At 36.8% G+C, this 20,659-nt stretch overlaps 1 protein-coding gene across 1 annotated transcript; it reads right to left on the bottom strand.

Annotated features, from left to right (window-relative positions):
- Window positions 1–1,899: 1,899 nt before the first annotated feature.
- Window positions 1,900–18,702, bottom strand: LOC149776319 (collagen alpha-4(VI) chain-like). The gene is made up of 7 exons (XM_089942805.1): window positions 18,193–18,702; window positions 17,249–17,394; window positions 9,879–9,999; window positions 8,071–8,196; window positions 6,395–6,508; window positions 3,725–4,276; window positions 1,900–2,775 (listed from the first exon to the last, which is right to left on the bottom strand). Exons 1-7 carry the CDS (start codon window positions 18,251–18,253, stop codon window positions 2,198–2,200), a joined length of 1,698 nt encoding a protein of 565 aa, XP_089798931.1. The 5' UTR covers window positions 18,254–18,702; the 3' UTR covers window positions 1,900–2,197.
- Between the last annotated feature and the right edge of the window lie 1,957 nt (window positions 18,703–20,659).

The following is a 20,659-nucleotide window of genomic DNA, read 5'->3' as shown; positions in this document are numbered from 1 at the left end:
ATCCACATTTACTAACTGGCGTCCACATATACTAACCAGCATCCATACTTACTAACCAGTACACTGTTACTGACCATGCACATTGACTAACCAACACATACTAAACAATATAAAGTAGGTGGTACAGTGAGGAAGAGCAACACCTATACAAATAAAATACAACCCCAAACCAAATGGTAGTGAAAGGAATTTTTTTTTTATAAGCACTCATACATTCACTCACATATGCAATCACTGATATGTATACTGTCACCCATCTAAAGACAATGGGGTGGGTAAGTTTTGTATTGAAGATAAACAGACAAAAGACAAACATAAAACCTTAAGTGTATTTTTTACAGAGGGATTAGCCCTGAGAGAGGATGCTTTGTTTTATTTTGTTTGGCCCAAGTTGCCTTATTGACCATACCTCCTAGGCCTGGATCTCCATACATCACATGATTCCGGGACTACTCGGCCCATAGCAGAGTCAGCCCATTAACGTTATTTTTTTTCCTTCAGTTTTATCAAATATTTAGTTACTTTTTAAATTATTTCTTACAGAAAAATTAATCCGGGATTTAAATCGGGCACATGAAACCTCTAATTGACAAAGCCTGTCTAGCTGAAAACAAAATTACTTGAAACCTTTTAATTCTGGGATTTATTTATCACAAATTTGAAAATTTCAAATTCGATGTAGCGAAACCTACGAGTATATGAGTTTTATTAGATTATTAGAAACTGTTGAAAACCTCAAAACTTTTACAATTTTAAACTTCAATTTAATTAGTTAAATAGTTAAACTGATTCATTTTTCACCAGTTTCAAATATGCGGCTCGCATCGTTTACAGCAGGCAGCCGCTGAATCACTGATAAATGAAGTCTAATAGGTGAATACTTACATTTAAGGTTGTCATAGATATAAGGGTAAAATAATATTTTTTTTTTCAAGTAACAAATTTAGTTAGAGAAGACTATATAGCAACATTATATATATATATATATATATATATATATATATATATATATATATATATATATATATATATATATATATATATATATATATAGAGAGAGAGAGAGAGAGAGAGAGAGAGAGAGAGAGAGAGAGAGAATATATAGAGATTCCTTTTTATCACAGTTTTATTTCAGCAGAAATTATTTAGGTAGACGAATGAATAATTTCGTTCATTCCGACAGACGCTGTACCTTTCATTTGTTATGCGTCAAAATAGTCCCAAACAAAGTTGAAATAGCAAAAGTATATTATACATTTTTGCTAACTATAAATCAAGGAATAAGCTCCATCCAAATAAACAGAACATTTTACAAAAGACAAGATATTTGCCAACACAAAATGTCAAATGCGTGTGATGTCACATTGTTTGATACGGTGCGCTTTACCGGACTGAGTCGGCCTATACAAGACAGTGCGAGTGTTTACGTTGTAATTTAACATTGCAACTAAACATTACATTGTTGCGATGTTTTGTGAAAACAAGATTACTGGATGCAGAAATGCACATATTTACTGTAATGTATTTGTCACCTGATAGTTGCAGTATTTGATTTGGACATTAGATTGTACAGAAGACGTAAACAAATCTCTTTTTGAGTCGGAATTGCATCACATATTTACCGCGTAAATATGCTGTGTTTGATAAAGTTCTTTTAGTAGGGGAGACCGGTTTATGTCAAAAGTCTCCTGTGGGAAAAAAGGTGAGTTTATTTACTTCAGTAAGTTCACATTTAAACCAAGCTTGTATATAGTATTTTCCATGCTACAGATATACCGCTACTCCATCCTCACCCCCACCCTCGATATGATCTGAGCAATACTGGTAGTCTTACTTGTTGCTATTGTTCTTGTCTTGGGGGGGGGGGGTCGACATTTTCATGTTATTTTCATGTTGGCAATATTGAAACAGACGAGACTATCTTCCCCAATTCCCTTTCGCGAGTTGAAGAAAATATATGGCGGCCAAAAATGTGCGGATTTAAATCAGTGGGCGTGTCTTTGTGCAAGGCACTTTATTCCAATTGTCTTGGCACTAAATCACCTGCTTGTGTTGCTGTGCCGTAAAACACCAAACCAAACCAAGATATTAATTTCATTTAAAGTGACTATGAATACACTTAGATTATATCATAGACTGCAAGCTTAACTTGTCTGTTGTTTACTGTGATTTCTAAACCTCATTAAAAAACATACTGTTAAAGATTGCAGGTATTGTATTCGATTACACCTTTGAGAGATTTCAGGACTGAAATATCAGTATATTGGTCCTCTCCAAGGTGATAAAACATATAAGGATATGAAGTAATATCTAACAGTTTCTCTCGATTAACGAAATTTCCATGTCCTATTGCTACAACGATCTTCCCTTCATTCCTTAGAATCTCGATTTTCTTGCTTGCTCCAGTGTCGATGTTGTTTCCATTTGTTAGAAATATAATTACTTGTCGCTTCCCTTCTCTTGCGCCACTTGCACTTGTGAATCCATTATTATACACAAACTCTACAGCTTTTGTGATGTTTGCAGGCTTTGGATATTGGTAAAGAACTGAAATCTCTCGGTGCATTTCAATTGCGGAGGAATATTTTTGAAATCCGAATACAATTTCCGGTTCCGCTGCATATCTTATGAGACTGGCCCTCACTTTATCTCGCCCAATCGTCAAAATCGAGGTAATATATTGCAAGGCGTCCAGAGCACCTTGGAATTCAGACAAAGCCACAGAACTGCTTGCATCCAGGACGTACAACACGTCCGCGACCTCGTTCAAGCAAGCTATCAGACAGAAAGAAAATATTTAATAATAGTAATGTAATGAAATGAATTACGAAATTCTGTATCCAATAACGTTATGGCCCTGATAAGAGATTTGGTGAAACGACCTTGATTTAAGTGAAAATACGTCTGTGAAACTCAAGCCATTGTTATTTTCTGTAGTCTAAATATATCTTCAGAAAGTCAGTTAGGAAAGTTTGGTGGAAGAACTACAATTTGAACGTTTATGTCATAGTAGCCATTTCATCATTCCCAAACTGTGTAAAAAGAGTTATGGACATTTATAAGCTGTGCTTAAGCATACCAGACAAAATAAATGTAAATCCTACATGTAATTTATTTGTCACCAATCTATTCATCTTGTCATTATTCATACATTATCCTTCATCCAGCCATTTCCTGAACAATCTATTCATATTGTTATCACCCATACATCATCTGTCATCCAGCCATTTCCTGAACAATCTATTCATCTTGTCATTATTCATACATCATCTGTCATCCAGACATTTCCCGAACAATCTATTCATATTGTCATTATTCATACATCATCTGTCATCCAGCCATTTCCTGAACAATCTATTCATATTGTCATTATTCATACATCATCTGTCATCCAGCCATTTCCTGAACAATCTAGTCATATTGTCATCACCCATACATCATCTGTCATCCAGCCATTTCCTGAACAATCTATTCATATTGTCATTATTCATACATCATCTGTCATCCAGCCATTTCCTGAACAATCTATTCATATTGTCATCATCCGTCATGCAGCCATTTCATGACCAATCTCACCATCGAAGGTTATTTTAACATTCATTAGTAAATCATTTTTCCAAGAAACATTAAACAGCAGGGAACAAAATCTGAGATATTTGACAAAAAACCGTTTCGGAAAAATGAAACAGAAGAACAAAGATACTATGCCCAGTTATCTATTTACCTTCACATACGTAAGATCCAATTTGTGTCTGAATGTTGTTCAGACCATCGTGATTCGATACTGTAAAAACTCTGTTATCATCACTTGCAATGTCTTGAAGTTCTTCATGTAAAATTTGGGAACCAATTCCAATGGCGACAATATTCACTCCAGCCACCTTCAATAGGTCTGCTTGACCTTTTGTGTCCAATTTATCAGAGGACATGCCATCAGTTAGAACTATAACATACTTTCTCACCATCCTTGTCGACTGAAGGAGAACGGTTCTTGCTGCGCTCAAAGCGGCGCCTGTATACGTTGATCCCGGTTTGTACTCAATATTGTCAATGGCGCCCAACACACTGTTGTTATCATTGTGGGTCGTCCAATCGAATTCCACCGTTGCGTCAAAGGAAAATGTAATGACGCTAACCTGAACATACATCGGACCTACGTAGACCGACTTGACAAAATCTTTAATAAACTTCAACTGTTTGTTGAAATTGTCTAATTCCTGACTCACAGAAGAATCAACCAAAAATACGACATCTGCGGGGCCCTGCTTGCACCTATCTGGAGAAAAGGATTGATTAGACTGAACAAATAAATTATTTTCTTTACGTAAAAACAAACCATCAGTGTTACTGCGCTGTAAACATCACATACCCCATACCCTTATAGTATTTGCTCACATACCCATCTGCTTGTACACCCCAAGCTTTTGATTTTGAAAACGAAAAGCATCAATAATATACAAAATGCACAAAACTTACTTATTTCATTCAATGATTTATAATTTCTAACTCGACTGTCACTAGTATTTTCACTTTCTTCGCAATTTTTAACCTACCGGAACTTGAACATTAACGCGGCGTTCATATTTTGTGGGCGAATCTGTTTTTCACACATCAGCAGTCATATAGTTCACTGTGTTCCGTAAGCTCCGGATAATTTCGGTATCGTCGAATTGTTTTGTTGGTGGGAAATATTAGAATTAGACATCGCACACTACACAGGACGCAGCAGACACAGTGTATGTATGTATATATATATATATATATATATATATATATATATATATATATATATATATATATATATGCGTGTGTGTGTGTACTCATTTTTTTTTTGCTTCCTTAACTTTACATTGTCAGGATCGTCCAGTATTTTTCTATACTGTACGGCTTAATACTTCACGGAACGTTTGTCTAAAAATAGTGTCGTGTGTTAGGAGCTTCTTTTGATTGTAAACAAACAGTATACGATCATGTAGCAGACGCCAGAGCTTTTCATTTATTAGATGTGTCTGTGGATGAACTAAACAAGTTGTTTGGTCCAGTTTGAAAGTAGAGATGATAAAGCTGACGATGTGTATAAGTTCATTGAGAAACAAAAGAAATTTTCAACCAAACAAACGAATGAACGTAATATTCGCAATGTCCATAACAAACGTGGGAGACGCAGTATTGAAAATACAATTCTAATAATTTTAACAATTATTTAGGAGGACTGTTTATAAATATTTGCAAATCGAAAGATTTCGACTATGACCCAATCAATGGCAGAATAGAGACACAGCTGGTGTTGAATCATGGCCAGTGCCTCTACTACTCCAATCAAATATATATCGTAGGGAATTGACCTAGCTTGTATATCCAGTTCATCGCAAATAGAAAAGCAGAATTTTAGTTGGATCGACAGAAAAACAAAATCCATCCATTCCAGACCAATGAAAAAGTTGGCTCAATGCGCATTTATTCACAATATGACTCTAGATTTCAATTTTAAGTAGACCAAAACGAGAATGAGTAATTTTTGTGCATTTTTTAAAAATGATTTTGATATTTTTCGTTTTCAAAAAATCGCAAGGGACGTGAAGACTGATGGTGGAGTGGGCGATACAATAGTAAAAATAAAATATGATTGTACTTGAGGTGCGGACGCGCGCGCGTGTGTGTGTGTGTATGTGTATGTGTATGTATGTGTATGTGTGTGTGTGTGTGTGTGAGAGAGAGAGAGAGAGAGAGATGTCAATTCGACGGTGGGACCTCTGGATATGTAATATAAATGCTCAGTACATCTTATACTGTTATACTCAGTGAATGACGTAAAATTGCCAAGGCCTCGATTCACAACATTGTCGAACAAGAAACACAAGTACATGTAAGCCAAATTTCGAGAACAAAAAGTTCTTAAGGTATCATATTGTTGTGCATATCTGTATCTTTCGACGATACCTGGCCATGCTCTTAAGCTTCGAAACTTTTGTGAAGGAAATTAAAAATCAGGCTCAAAAACTAAGATATTACATGTACAATACACAGCTGTCATTAAAATTATGCTAGTAGAAAAATCGATGTAAAAAATAAACGCTCAACTTTTAATGCTTCTGAATTTATTATAATTCAAGTTATCGTAGTCATAAAATATATAAATTTCAAAAAAGGAGATGAGCTCGATGTTTATTATTTTTAAAATAAAATATGTTCGAGAATAAGTGGCCTGGATAAAACATCTTACACGTTGAATGAGCCTTGAATTTTCACCAAAACGAGAACTTCAGAGTAGTGCGGGTTCGATGGCCTTTGCACCGCACAGAGAGAGAGAGAGAGAGAGAGAGAGAGAGAGAGTTTGGTACGAAGACAGGCTGTTATAACGATTAGATGGAGGGATGAGCAAAAGATGACAAACCTAATTCACAGTCCTTGCCAACGAATCTTTCTGGACAGCTACAGTTGTAATCGTCGAGAAGATCCCCACATACGCCATCATGTAAGCAAGGGTCCGATTGACACTCATTTATATCTAGAAGGGCAATTTTGACGTACAATTTAATTAAATGTAATTCACTTTTACGTTATAAGACTATTTAAAAACAGAAACGGATTTAAAGAAATTTCGTGGTGATATTCTTTCTGTGATCAATACATGTCAACTTTCAGACGACTCTAATCGAATAGGCAGAGCAGCTGTCTGGGTAGGACAACGCGGACAAAATTCAGGGAGCCCACAACGGTCAGGGGGCCACCGCCATCACAATTTGTAATTCAGAGGGACATAGTCACATATTGGAGGATTTATCCGAAGGCCCACAAATCCTGTCCGCAGTCCTGCTGATATAACAAAATATCAAATTCATATATAGTAGGTTTTATCAAGCTGTGCTTTTCAATTTGTTCCAAAACAGATTCCTATTACAGCTAAGGAACTTTTAGCTCCTCGTGCTCAGCTTTAATGAGTCATTATCGTTATCTACTGCCTTTCTAAAATGTTCAAGGTGGCAGGATTCAGTTTCGTAAATTGGCCCTTGGAAAATTTCTTTACTTAAGGCTATGGTGTAATTTTCTTAGCTATTATTGTTTACTATTCAAAGATGCGGATATATTTGTGAACTAGGTGTTTCGGGCTTATGTTGTTCTTGAAATTGATGACAGGCAGATACACCTTCCATAGTTACTCTGCAATATATTGATAGTGAAATACCAATAGTCGGCTAGGAAGAAGAGCTAGCCTCACACAGCAGTAAACACGTGGGTCCGGGGCAAGTAGAATGTCTCAAAAATGGCTTGGATGACAACTATATTCAACTGCATCAGCCTGTTTAGTACACACTGTTTTTCAGAATTGTCATCTAGGAAAAGGGCTTGTGTTTGCACTGTGAGCATCACATGGTGTAAAAGATGACCGTCGGACATGAAAATTGCAAGTAGAAAGTTGGGATTGGGGTGTTTAAACTTCTGCTTTGAACTGCCTTTGACTTCTATGGTCTAGTGGATACTATTCTTATGCTTTGTTTTAATATAGATATCCAAAAATATGGACCTTTTTGACCTCACTTGTGTATTTCATTTTTTATGAATTTGTATACTAGGTCGCTGATTGCGGCATTAAATTTGTACATAAAAACTGGCCCCTGGCCCCTGCCCCCCCTCAAATTTCGTCTGGAAACATTGCTGTGATACGGCTGTTTAGTGCTGTAACAGAAAGCATCACAATGAGCCCGCCCCCTAGTGTCTATAATGAGGAACTTTATTTAGCTACATACATTATGAAAGATAAAATAAGTATACAGCGAAGCTCCATCACAAATCAGAAAAGGGTGGGTTCAAACGGTAATGAAATGAAAAGTAATTATAAACTTCTACATTTAAGTTAATCTAGAGTGTGAACGAATATAATTACAAAAATACACACGGACGCCAAAGTGATCTCTATATCGTTTTCCGCCAAAGGGCGGGCTTTACAGAAACTATTTTTTTAAAAACACCTTTTGTTTTTGTTTTACTGCTCCCAAATATAATTTAACCTTACGCTGAAGTATGAACAAGACACCTTAGTTTGCTACTTGCAAACATCTGTTCACTTACCAATGTTGCAATCCGAGCCAGTAAACCCAGGCTGGCAATCGCAGGTGAAGTGTGTAGAATTTATGTTGTTACATGTTCCGCCATTCATGCACCTAGAAAATCCTGGCCCAAGGACATCACAAATGTCTGCAATATATTCCAAAGTATAAATCTATCTAGGTCTGTAAACTGCATGCATGCTTTGTTCTCATCTTTTCGCCTCTTAATAAGAAACGGATTCGTATATATCTTAACTTACAATCTCTTGTATCTCGTGCACACTGGCCCAAGTGTATATGAAAGATTTTACAGATGTACATTGAAAATAAAACTCTTAACTTATTAATTCCTAGAAGAAAAAAAAATCACTCTTTACAGGATATAGAAAACAAGAGCACCCGACACTGTTAATAGTCCTGTGTGTAGGTACTAGAACGGCACGGTTGACTCTAGACATTATTGATCAGTGGGTCTCAGAGACTTTGATCTTCACCTCTTAACCCTGTTACCCCCGAAAGCAAACCCTTTGCGATATTTGTTAAATACAGTGTAGCAGGCGAACTGTCTTATGTGGGATATTCTGACCGTAACCACTGAGCTTTGTAACCCAACATCTGTAGAGTATTTCTTTCCAATACGAGCAAGTTTAGAGCCATCAGGTGGTGTATAACTGAAATTATTTTACGTAAACACTCCCTTGTTTGTATCACTGTGGCCTTAACCGTCGACCTTCTTATCCCCAGGTCAGTAGTTTTCTTTCGTGCTCCTAGTGCAAGTTATCTACAAAGTTTGGTCGTTATATGTGGTCAAGAACTGAATTTCATGCGTGGAAACAATCTTATTTGACTTTCGTTGACCTTGATCTTTGACCTAATGAAACTTTATATAGGTATTTTTCTTGTCTTAAATAATGCCCATCCTCAAAGTTTGATCGAGGAAAAAAGTTAGAACAAAATGCTTCTTGATGAAATCCCTTCTGCCATATCCTTGTCTTTTTACCCCAAATTTAGTAAGTGATTTTCTTTCTCCACGCGCAAGTAGTCCACAACGTCTTATCAATATATGTGGTCAGAAACTAAAGCTATTTTGCATAAAATAAATCATTTTTCTTCTCGATCCAAAATGATTTTGACATTAGACATTTTAAACCCTAAATAAAATGTTCCTTTCTTACCCCCACTGCAATCCTTTTTTCAAATTTTGTGGAGGCGATCCGGGAACATGTTCAATGTGTGGAAACTACTATTCTTTTTTGAGTTAACATGACCTTGAATTTGAAGATTGTTTGTTTTTTCTTTTTCTCCAGGTGCAAGCTATTTAAAGATCTCGGTCAAGGTATCCGAGCTACAACATAAAGTTATTTTCTGAGACATATTTCTTGTTTTAATAACAGTGGTCTTGATCGTACACTTTTTGAATCAAAATCTATATATCTTTTCTTATTCCAAGTGTAAGTGTAACCTGGACAGCATTATAACATGATACACTATATCTTACGGTGGGCGGATATACAGTACAAATATATCAATGATTTCGCCTTTAATTAAAGAGATAACGAAAGGAACGTCAAATGTATATGCTTCTGCGCATGCTCACTTTGAAATGCTTCTATTTCCTGTACAGTGCTTAAAGAGATCCGTATTTTGTAATATCTACTAAAGATATGACGGACCTAAACGTGTTCGGCATTATTTGAATCCAATGTAATCTTTCAATTTTAAAATTTTGGCTTGTTTCATTTTCTGGACTCTTATAATGTTACTCTGGGGGATTTTGAATCCAGCAACATTCAGAAAACTGAAGATACTTGAAACAACATTCATACATACTCTTACAGTCAGTCTGATAATGTGCAGGACACCAGTGGTGCTTTTCACTTATGGTACATGTTTGGTTCGCTGGGCAAGCTCCTGCGGCTTTCGTGCACAAAAAGTCCCTGACTGGCTCCGTCTAAGGCAAGGAAAAAACGAGTCCTTTAGTAACATAAAGTTCAAAGTGTTTGTGAGTGAGTGTGATTTGGATTTTTAACGTAGCTTTAACAATTTTTCAGTCATATCGCTACGATATCTGCAGTGTGACAGTTTATAGTGATGTCTAGCACTAGGACATCATGACGCAGACATGTAGCATGATGTCCCACCCAGTCACTTTATCCAGACATCAGGCTGACCAGTCCTAACACTAACCTCTTAATGCTGAGCGCCAAGCGAGGCAGCTGTTTGTACCATTTTTGTAAGTCTATCTTATGTCTCGGCCGGGTATCGAACCCACGACCTCCCGTATCCGAGGCAAGCGCTCTATCAACTAGGTCACTGGAGCTGTCTCAAAGTGTTTCTTGTTAATAATTGCACTGTCCCAAGTAAAGATCAAGCTAAAGATCATTAAGTTTCATTGTCTAATTTAGGAAGAAAATTCACAGAAAGCTTGATTCAGATGTAGTCCTAATCTAAATTTAAATGCTTTCAAAGTTATAAAATAACTATCATGATCGTGGTTTCATTGTGCTAGAAGAATTCAACGTCATTTTTTAATTATACGTTTTATTTTCATTTTTAAATCTGTACTTACGCAATCAGCACCCTAATTTCTTGTTAATGAATTAGTCTGATTCTCATATAAGTCAACATAAATTACACTTCCATCTTGAGAAGTCAAAAATACATTCAACTGGCTTACAGGTTTTATTTCTACGACTTATTATCTGCACGTTGTGCTAGTGAGCGTAATTAAAAAGAACACGTGAATATGGATTCCAAACTCATTCTTGTAGTCTAACATTTTACTTTCCGTATTGTAAAGAACATATTAAAAAGCTTTTATTATGTCTCTTTTATAAAACCCTTTATTTTGCGTGATTATGCCTCTATATATACGGCAGGTGCATAGTTTTTAGGCTTGTCAGTTCCACGCATGCGTACATGTGCTGTGTTCTACTTCACATCGTTGATTTGAACACAGGGGTTCGTTACAAAGAGACCGCTCCGGTGGCCTAGTGGTTAGAGCGTCCGCCTCGGATGCGGGATGTCGTGGGTTCGATCCCTGGCCGAGTCATACCAGAGACTTAAAAAATGGTACTAACAGCTGCCTCGCTTGGCGCTCAGCATTAAGAGGTTAGTGTTAGGACTGGTCGGCCTGGTGTCAGGATAATGTGACTGGGTGGGACATATGTTACATGTCTGCGGCATGATGCCCCAGTGCTAGACATCACTATAAACTGCCACATTGCAGACATCGTAGCAATATGACTGAAAAATTGTTAAAGCTACGTTAAAAATCAAAATCACATCACATCACACATCGTTACAAAGAAAATTTGGAGTCTCAGTCCTTGAATCAAGGGACGGGGTTCTAATCTGTAACAATATAGCACAAGAGAAGACACCAGTACTCACCCCTCGGGAGTTCCAACACTGCTAGTGCTCTTTGCTTCCACTAGATATATAGAATGTCTCGTAGGAGATTAGACAAATATTAAAATACCTGCAGGTACGTGTAAACTACAACGTCACACAACTGAGATAGGTCTTTCATGCAATCTGTTTAATTCAGCTCATTCATCGGGTGGCCGAGTGGTCTAAAGCTCTCGCCTTTACTGCCATCTCACCTTTGTGTGGGTTCGAGCTCCTGGCTCTGCCAATGTGGATATGTGAGAAAGCTGCCAGTAGATTCCCGTAGGTCGGTGGTTCTTTCCGGAGTTTCCCCGAGTTCTTACTCCATCAGTTATATCAGCCGACATATATTGATTATCTTGCGCTGATGAATGGCGTTAAAACCACAAACAACAACCACATTACGTATTTATTGGTTGTAAGATATGTGATATTGCTTTTACTCTGGTAATTTTATGTCTGGAATGTAACTTGTCAAACTTTACTGTTGCATAGGTCTTTGTGTTTTGTGTAATCGTGTATTAGGCATTTTACCTTTTTTTGCTTCGTCTTGCTTTTGTGTGCCTTTCTCTGGATACATAAACCTACTAGGCACTGAGTTGCCATGATTGTGTTGATGTGCCATTAAATCACATCCATCCATTCATCCATCCATACATACATACATACATACTGTTCAATTTTTAATATGCACGAATCTAAGCTTTTGACACCTGTTTTAATGTTTGTATGCATGGTTTACATTATTTATACTTGTCTGTGTGGGTCTTTAAGTACTGTCTATGTGTGGGTCTTTTAGCAATGTCTGTGTGTGGGTCTTTTAGTAATGTCCATGTGTGGGTCTTTTAGTAATGTCTATGTGCGGATCTTTTAGTAATGTCTTTGTGCGGATCTTTTAGTAATATCCATGTGTGGATCTTTTAGTAATGTCTACGTGTGGGTCTTTTAGCAATGTATATGTGTGGGTCTTTTAGTAATGTCCATGTGTGGGTCTTTTAGTAATGTCCATGTGTGGGTCTTTTAGTAATGTATATGTGTGGGTCTTTTAGTAATATCTATGTGTGGATCTTTTAGTAATGTCTATGTGTGGGTCTTTTAGTAATGTATATGTGTGGGTCTTTTAGTAATGTCCATGTGTGGGTCTTTTAGTAATGTCCATGTGTGGGTCTTTTAGTAATGTCCATGTGTGGGTCTTTTAGTAATGTCTATGTGTGGATCTTTTAGTAATGTATGTGTGTGGGTCTTTTAGTAATGTCTACGTGTGGGTCTTTTAGTAATGTCCATGTGTGGGTCTTTTAGTAATGTCTATGTGTGGGTCTTTTAGTAATGTATATGTGTGGGTCTTTTAGTAATGTCTTTGTGTGGATCTTTTAGTAATGTATGTATATGGGTCTTTTAGTAATATCCATGTGTGGGTCTTTTAGTAATGTCCATGTGTGGGTCTTTTAGTAATGTCCATGTGTGGGTCTTTTAGTAATGTCTATATGTGAATCTTTTAGTAATGTATGTGTGTGGGTCTTTTAGTAATGTCTATGTGTGGGTCTTTTAGTAATGTATATGTGTGGGTCTTTTAGTAATATATATGTGTGGATCTTTTAAAAATGTATATGTGTGGGTCTTTTAGTAATGTATATGTGTGGGTCTTTTAGTAATGTCCATGTGTGGGTCTTTTAGTAATGTCCATGTGTGTTTTTTTTTTAGTAATATCTATGTGTGGATCTTCTAGTAATGTCAATGTGTGGATCTTTTAGTAATGTATGTGTGTGGGTCTTTTAGTAATGTCCATGTGTGGGTCCTTTAGCAATGTCCATGTGTGGGTCTTTTAGTAATGTCTATGTGTGGGTCTTTTAGTAATATCTATGTGTGAATCTTTTAGTAATGTCAATGTGTGGATCTTTTAGTAATGTATGTGTGTGGGTTTTTTAGTAATGTCCATGTGTGGGTTTTTTAGTAATGTCCATGTGTGGGTCTTTTAGTAATGTATATGTGTGGATCTTTTAGTAATGTATGTGTGTGGGTCTTTTAGTAATGTCCATGTGTGGGTCTTTTAGTAATGTCCATGTGTGGGTCTTTTAGTAACGTTCATGTGTGGGTCTTTTAGTAATGTCCATGTGTGGGTCTTTTAGTAATGTCTATGTGTGGATCTTTTAGTAATGTATGTGTGTGGGTCTTTTAGTAATGTCTACGTGTGGGTCTTTTAGTAATGTCCATGTGTGGGTCTTTTAGTAATGTCTATGTGTGGGTCTTTTAGTAATGTATATGTGTGGGTCTTTTAGTAATGTCTTTGTGTGGATCTTTTAGTAATGTATGTGTGTAGGTCTTTTAGTAATATCCATGTGTGGGTCTTTTAGTAATGTTTGTGGGTCTTTTAGTAATGTCCATGTTTGGGTCTTTTAGTAATGTCTATATGTGGGTCTTTTAGTAATGTATGTGTGTGGGTCTTTTAGTAATGTCTATGTGTGGGTCTTTTAGTAATGTATATGTGTGGGTCTTTTAGTAATATATATGTGTGGATATTTTAGTAATGTATATGTGTGGGTCTTTTAGTAATGTATATGTGTGGGTCTTTTAGTAATGTCCATGTGTGGGTCTCTTAGTAATGTCCATGTGTGTTTTTTTTTTTTTAGTAATATCTATGTGTGGATCTTTTAGTAATGTCAATGTGTGGATATTTTAGTAATGTATGTGTGTGGGTCTTTTAGTAATGTCCATGTGTGGGTCCTTTAGCAATGTCCATGTGTGGGTCTTTTAGTAATGTCTATGTGTGGGTCTTTTAGTAATATCTATGTATGAATCTTTTAGTAATGTCAATGTGTGGATCTTTTAGTAATGTATGTGTGTGGGTTTTTTAGTAATGTCCATGTGTGGGTCTTTTAGTAATGTCCATGTGTGGGTCTTTTAGTAATGTATATGTGTGGATCTTTTAGTAATGTATGTGTGTGGGTCTTTTAGTAATGTCCATGTGTGGGTCTTTTAGTAATGTCCATGTGTGGGTCTTTTAGTAACGTCCATGTGTGGGTCTTTTAGTAATGTCCATGTGTGGGTCTTTTAGTAATGTCTATGTGTGGATCTTATAGTAATGTATGTGTGTGGGTCTTTTAGTAATGTCTATGTGTGGATCTTTTAGTAATGTATGTGTGTGGGTCTTTTAGTAATGTCTACGTGTGGGTCTTTTAGTAATGTATATGTGTGGGTCTTTTAGTAATGTCCATGTGTGGGTCTTTTAGTAATGTCCATGTGTGGGTCTTTTAGTAATATATATGTGTGGATCTTTTAGCAATGTATATGTGTGGGTCTTTTAGTAATGTATATGTGTGGGTCTTTCAGTAATGTCCCTGTGTGGGTCTTTTAGTAATGTCCATGTGTGGATCTTTTAGTAATGTCTATGTGTGGATCTTTTAGTAATGTATATGTGTGGGTGTTTTAGTAATGCATATGTGTGGGTCTTTTAGTAATGCCTATGTGTGGGTCTTTCAGTAATGTCTATGTGTGGGTCTTTTAGTAATGTATGTGTGTGGGTCTTTTAGTAATGTATATGTGTGGGTCTTTTAGTAATGCATATGTGTGGGTCTTTTAGTAATGTATATGTGTGGGTCTTTTAGTAATGTCTGTGTGTGGATCTTTTAGTAATGCCCATGTGTGGGTCTTTTAGTAATGTCTATGTGTGTATCTTTTAGTAATGCCCATGTGTGGGTCTTTTAGTAATGTCTATGTGTCGGTCTTTTAGTAATGTCCATGTGTGGGTCTTTTAGTAATATCTATGTGTGGGTCTTTTAGTAATGTCCATGTGTGGGTCTTTTAGTAATATCTATGTGTGGGTCTTTTAGTAATGTCTATGTGTGGGTCTTTTAGTAATATCTATGTGTGGGTCTTTTAGTAATATCTATGTGTGGGTCTTTTAGTAATGTCTATGTGTGGGTCTTTTAGTAATGTTTATGTGTGGATCTTTTAGTAATGTATGTGTGTGGGTCTTTTAGTAATGTATATGTGTGGGTCTTTTAGTAATGCATATGTGTGGGTCTTTTAGTAATGTCGATATTAAAACTCAGTAGAGCTTATGTGATTGTGAAATCCAACTACACACTTTTTTGGGGGCCTAACTACTGGAAGCTTCATTAAAGTTATAACTTTGTCAACACAAAATTAACGAAAAGGAAAAGGTTGAACTCAGCATCAGCTATATAGACTCACACTTTGTGACCCGTGGATTCTTTCAGCGGCCATTGTCTAGTGCGTAACACGTCTGACTGTCATGAGAAAGATTGGTTAGAATCTGTTGTCTCCATTATATTTTTCTGCACGTGATGTTACTTCATTGCCCTTATCTGACCATGCAGCTCTTCGTTTTACACAAAATTTGAATTTTGTTTGCTCAGTTATAACGTTATAAGGAAGTTCAATACTTATTTTTAGGTACAGCTTTGCCCATGTGAACTTGCTGGCTCTACGCTCTTTACCAGTTTTAGAGTTAGTACACGCTAGGGCACAAGGGAGTAGGTGTAGAGGGGTTTCGAAAATCCACGTGACTGCAACATTATAACAGTTCCCTTTGAATATAAAAAATGGATGTCCATCTGTTAAAGTGTCCTTAGTATAGAACATCAAATAAAGCAGGAATAAACTTGCATATAGGCTAGAAACCTGCCTGTGATAATCCAGGGTTACTTATTGGGGGTTCTGGCTAAAAATATTTATAATGTTTACTACATTTTGTACTTTGTTTATATGAAATACAGATAATTTAATAATAATAATAATAATAATAATAATAATAACTAGAAACGTACTCGTTCTATTCCGTTCTTATGCTTATTTTGTAATTTTATGATCGATAACGATTGAAATATCTCCAATAAAGAGACCTCTCTCTCTTCACGTACGCGTGAGTGTGTGAGCGTTAGTGTTTCTGTGTGCGTGTGCATCCTAAGTAGTTATGAAAGTTGTTAAATAATATTTCAGAATTCGTCAGGTCTCTATTACTTTTCATATTTTTGTTGTTACATGTCAAAATTAGATGGCCCGAATTGAACTTTTGTTTTTACATTACTCATTTCCTAAATATGTTCCAAACTTTATGGGGGGGGGGGCATATTTCAATTAAAATTTTATTGGAACAGTCTTATTTTTAAAAAGAATAAAAATTTAGTTTACATTGTAAAGAAAATGAAAACACTATCGTAAGCGGTGCAAATAGTCCCCCACCCCCACCCAAAAAAAAATGACCTACGCAGTGAAAATAATCCGTTTATGAAAACACTAACGTAAGCAGTGCAAATATTCCCCGAGAATAGTCTTTCATTATTTAACAGATTCGTAACTTGTCCATTCAAGTACATGTATTTACGAGCATCAATATATTTTTCTTGGTGTAAATCTGCCCTTGTATCCATCCTTTGTTTTGAAGACAGACATATGTCTTTATATATTGTCGTAAATGCTAATAAATTCATAAGATGGCATCGTGCTCACCTTAAAGAAAGTTGCAAACGGGTCATAAAGTTCCACGAAGAAGTATAGAACGCTATCAATTCCCCCAATTTGCCTTAATTTCGAAATTGGTACAAGACACAAACTTAACACTCAGCAAACAACGATGCTTTTGTGGAGTTAATACGGGTATTGGTCCTTACACCATCAGTGTCCTTCACACAAATGCACAACCACAAAAATCGTTGTCAACGATAATAAATTTACTCATCTCATGTAGCTTTCCTATTTGAAATTTGAAATTGTTGGTCAAAGAAATTTATATAACTCTACAAACATGTACTTTTGTTGCACATTTACGGGGAAAATCAATCTATACATACGTGACACTGGTTGTGAAATGTTTCACAAGTTGATTCAAGATGCGCATCAAAGCACCAATCGGGATTCGATCCTAGGAATGATTTGGCACTTTTCTCGCCAATCCCTATACCTTCCGGGAGATGAGTGTGATTTTCGTGAGATTGGACTGTAAAACAGAGCGAAGTTAACATTATCCCAACTTCTATAACTTCCGTTTCCGGTTCATTAGATGAGACAAGTATATAATGAATAAAAAATACAGATTTACTTTTCCATAATCATTATGATCTAAACCATTTAGTGTTTCTCTTCGAGTTCGGACAATCTAGCCCCAGCGAAGTAAAGCATACTCAGGAAAACAAATAATATCTTGACAGAGACTGAATACTGATGTGACGTTTTTTTAAATTTGGGATTGCATCTGAAATTACATCTGTGCGGATTTCTCTAAAATATGAGAGCAAAGAAAGTATTGTGTTTATCTGAGCTAAGTTTCTTATTTTTCTTTATATATTTAAAAAACAGAAAAGAAAAATATAAAGGATAGAACACAACACACTTTTTACACACGCTATCTAAGGTACGCGTTATGAATTTTTGTATCCGCAAACAATTCTTGACAGGACGGTAGATATACAGCTATTGACAAAGTTATGCCAATTCAGCTGTTGACAAAGTTAAGGCAATTTAACAAAGGTACGTTGAATTGTTAGAAGAAACAAAGACTGACATCCTTCACCTCTTTCACAACGTTCTTTGCAGAATATTCTTAACTCTGGTGGGACCACCCTGTCCTAAAAAAGACATAATGAAGGAAAGAAAATTGAAGTGCATCTCAAGTCAGCAGTTGTAGTTCAGTTATCCGTGTGTGTGTGTGTGTGTGTGTGTGTGTGCGTGTGTGTATTTTAAACGTGCTTGAATTAATTAATCTGTTAACAAAAATATATTTGAAATAAATACCTACCTGCCAAGTATAGAAGACAAGTCAAGGGAAGAAAGGAGAAGGTACGAAAGGAAACAGCCATTGCGTCTTATGGAATACAGTCAGCTCCAGGTCGTATTCAGAGCAGAATGTTTATGTAGTCAAGTTTGTCAGAAACATGTACAACACATCTATGTCGCTGCTGCTAGGAACCAAGTTTGCTTGTACAATAGTCTTCTTCATGTTAATCACAACAAGGAAGTTATGGCTGTTTTCGGGTCGTCTTGACACACACTAGGTTTAATTTTACGGTGATCAAATATCAAGCGGCAAATAATGTTGGGCCATTGTTCGCTGTTAAAATATATATGCGTGTGGTTCTTATCGCCCGCTAAGAGCAAAGAAGGTTGTTATTGTTGTTATTGTAGGGTTTTACACCATTTATTAGCACAAAATAGGCTATACATGGCGGCCAATATTAATGGTGGAGGAAGAACCCGGGAAAATCCCGGGAAAGAACCACCGACCAACGAGAAGCTACTGGCAAGCTTTCTCACATACCTACATTGGCCGAACCCACGCAGACAGAGATGAGATGGCAGTGATCCGTAACGGTGAGCGCTTTAGACCACTTGGCCACTAAGAGGCCAGGCAATAACACTGGACAACAAATTTTTACAAAAGTCATGTTACTGAAATAAAATTAGTCAATTCTTATCAATTTTTATGTGCTGAACACGAATATGACAGTCAAATTGCAAAATTGGCTCTAGTTTTTTTGTAATCTGCAAGAAATTAATGTTTACATAACGAAATGCATTCCAATAGTAAAAAGTCAACTGTAATAGCCTACCTATAAAAAATCAAGTCATTGACTACATCTTAGATTTCTTCGCCTGTCTCTTGTACAGCTGTTCGGGAGCATCTCTGAGGAGTGTCCAGCTGCCTTAAGTTATCGTATGTCTCTTTCATGTGGACAGCATACGCTACTGGAATAGATGGAAGAATGTTTCCATTGTGCAAAAGCACAGCCTTGAGACTCAGTTTCGAAGAGTCCACAAATAGTCTCCATTCTTGTGGGTCATGAGTGATTTTTAAAGCATTCATGAGGCCCTCAATATCGGAACAGAATATCAGATTACTTTCCTTTCTGAAGAAAGGCTCCAATTGCTGGTGGCGCTTTCGATATGCAGTAATTGTGACATCTTCTTCTAGAAGATTCCATTGTTGGAGTCTTGATCCTAGCAATTCTGCCTTGTTCTTTGATAAGTCCAAATCACGAATCAGGCCATTTAGTTCTTCCTGTGTTATTCTGTGTGGGGTTGATGATGCACCACAGTGAAAATCTGGATCACTGCATGCTGATGGACCAGGAGAAGAACAGGTCGACTCACCTTTGTCTTCGTCAGATGAATCAAGAGAATATTCTGCTGGAGGTTCTGGAATAGGAAGTCCCTCACCATGTGGAACTGGTCTCAATGCAGACGGAATGTTTGGGTAGACTATTCTCGACTTCTTTCGCTTCGTTATTCCGCCGGAAAGAGGAGGAACCAAGCAGAAGTAACAGTCATTTAGGTGGTTGCTTGGCCCTCTCCACACCATTGGGACTGCAAACGGCATTGATGACCTTTTGCAATTCAACCACTGTGAAAGCTGTGTCGTACATGTAGCACAGCATATATGCGGAGCCCAAGGCTTGTCTTGGTCACCAACCTTGCATCCGAAGTAAAGATGATATGCCTTCTTCACTTGAGAATTGATACTTTTCTTCTGGTTGGCAAATGTCACTTCCCCACAAATATAGCAAAAATTGTCCGCGGTATTAACACACTTTCGAGGCATTACTGTTCTTTATTGTACGTAAATGGATAAAATAATAAGTTTTATGTAACAGTAGCTTGAACTGTCTCGCACAACGTCTAAAATATTTTAAATGCTGAACCTATCTGATTGGGCTTTATATAGTACACTGCTTACGTCAGCTTCAGCAGCCGCCTGGCATTAGTATAATAGGCCTACACATGTATAGTACACTGCTGACGTCAACTTACTTCAGCAGCCGCATGGCATTAGTATTGCATTGCATCAGAAAATGATGCAATCAACTGTGGATGATGTGAGCATGATGGTATTATGCAATGTTACATCATTATTCCGGATGTTGCTGCAGTCCTACTGGAGAAATTTACACAGTGAAACATAGAAAATGAGGTATATGAATATCTTCAAAACGAGAGCCAATACAAATTTTTCACGGTTATATTCGTGTTCGGCACACCAAAATACTACAGATTAGGGCCTTTTCAAGTCAGTAATGATTTCACTGTTGACCAGTGTAATTCAAGTAGGACTAAATGAAAATCGTGACAAAGCCCCGCACCGGCACCTCAATAATTATGTTTGCATGTCCGGACAGGGCTCTGAAAACATATACCGGTATGTTATAATGACAGAGCTATATGCCTCGAACAGGGCTGGGACCTCCACCTCCAATCACCCCTACACACAC

Source organism: Sinohyriopsis cumingii, chromosome 18, assembly GCF_028554795.1.
Source record: "Sinohyriopsis cumingii isolate HCF-2022 chromosome 18, ASM2855479v2, whole genome shotgun sequence".
Taxonomy (NCBI): domain Eukaryota; kingdom Metazoa; phylum Mollusca; class Bivalvia; order Unionida; family Unionidae; genus Sinohyriopsis; species Sinohyriopsis cumingii.
The sequence above is the reverse complement of the archived record's forward strand: the minus strand, read 5'-3'. Positions and strand labels throughout refer to the sequence as shown.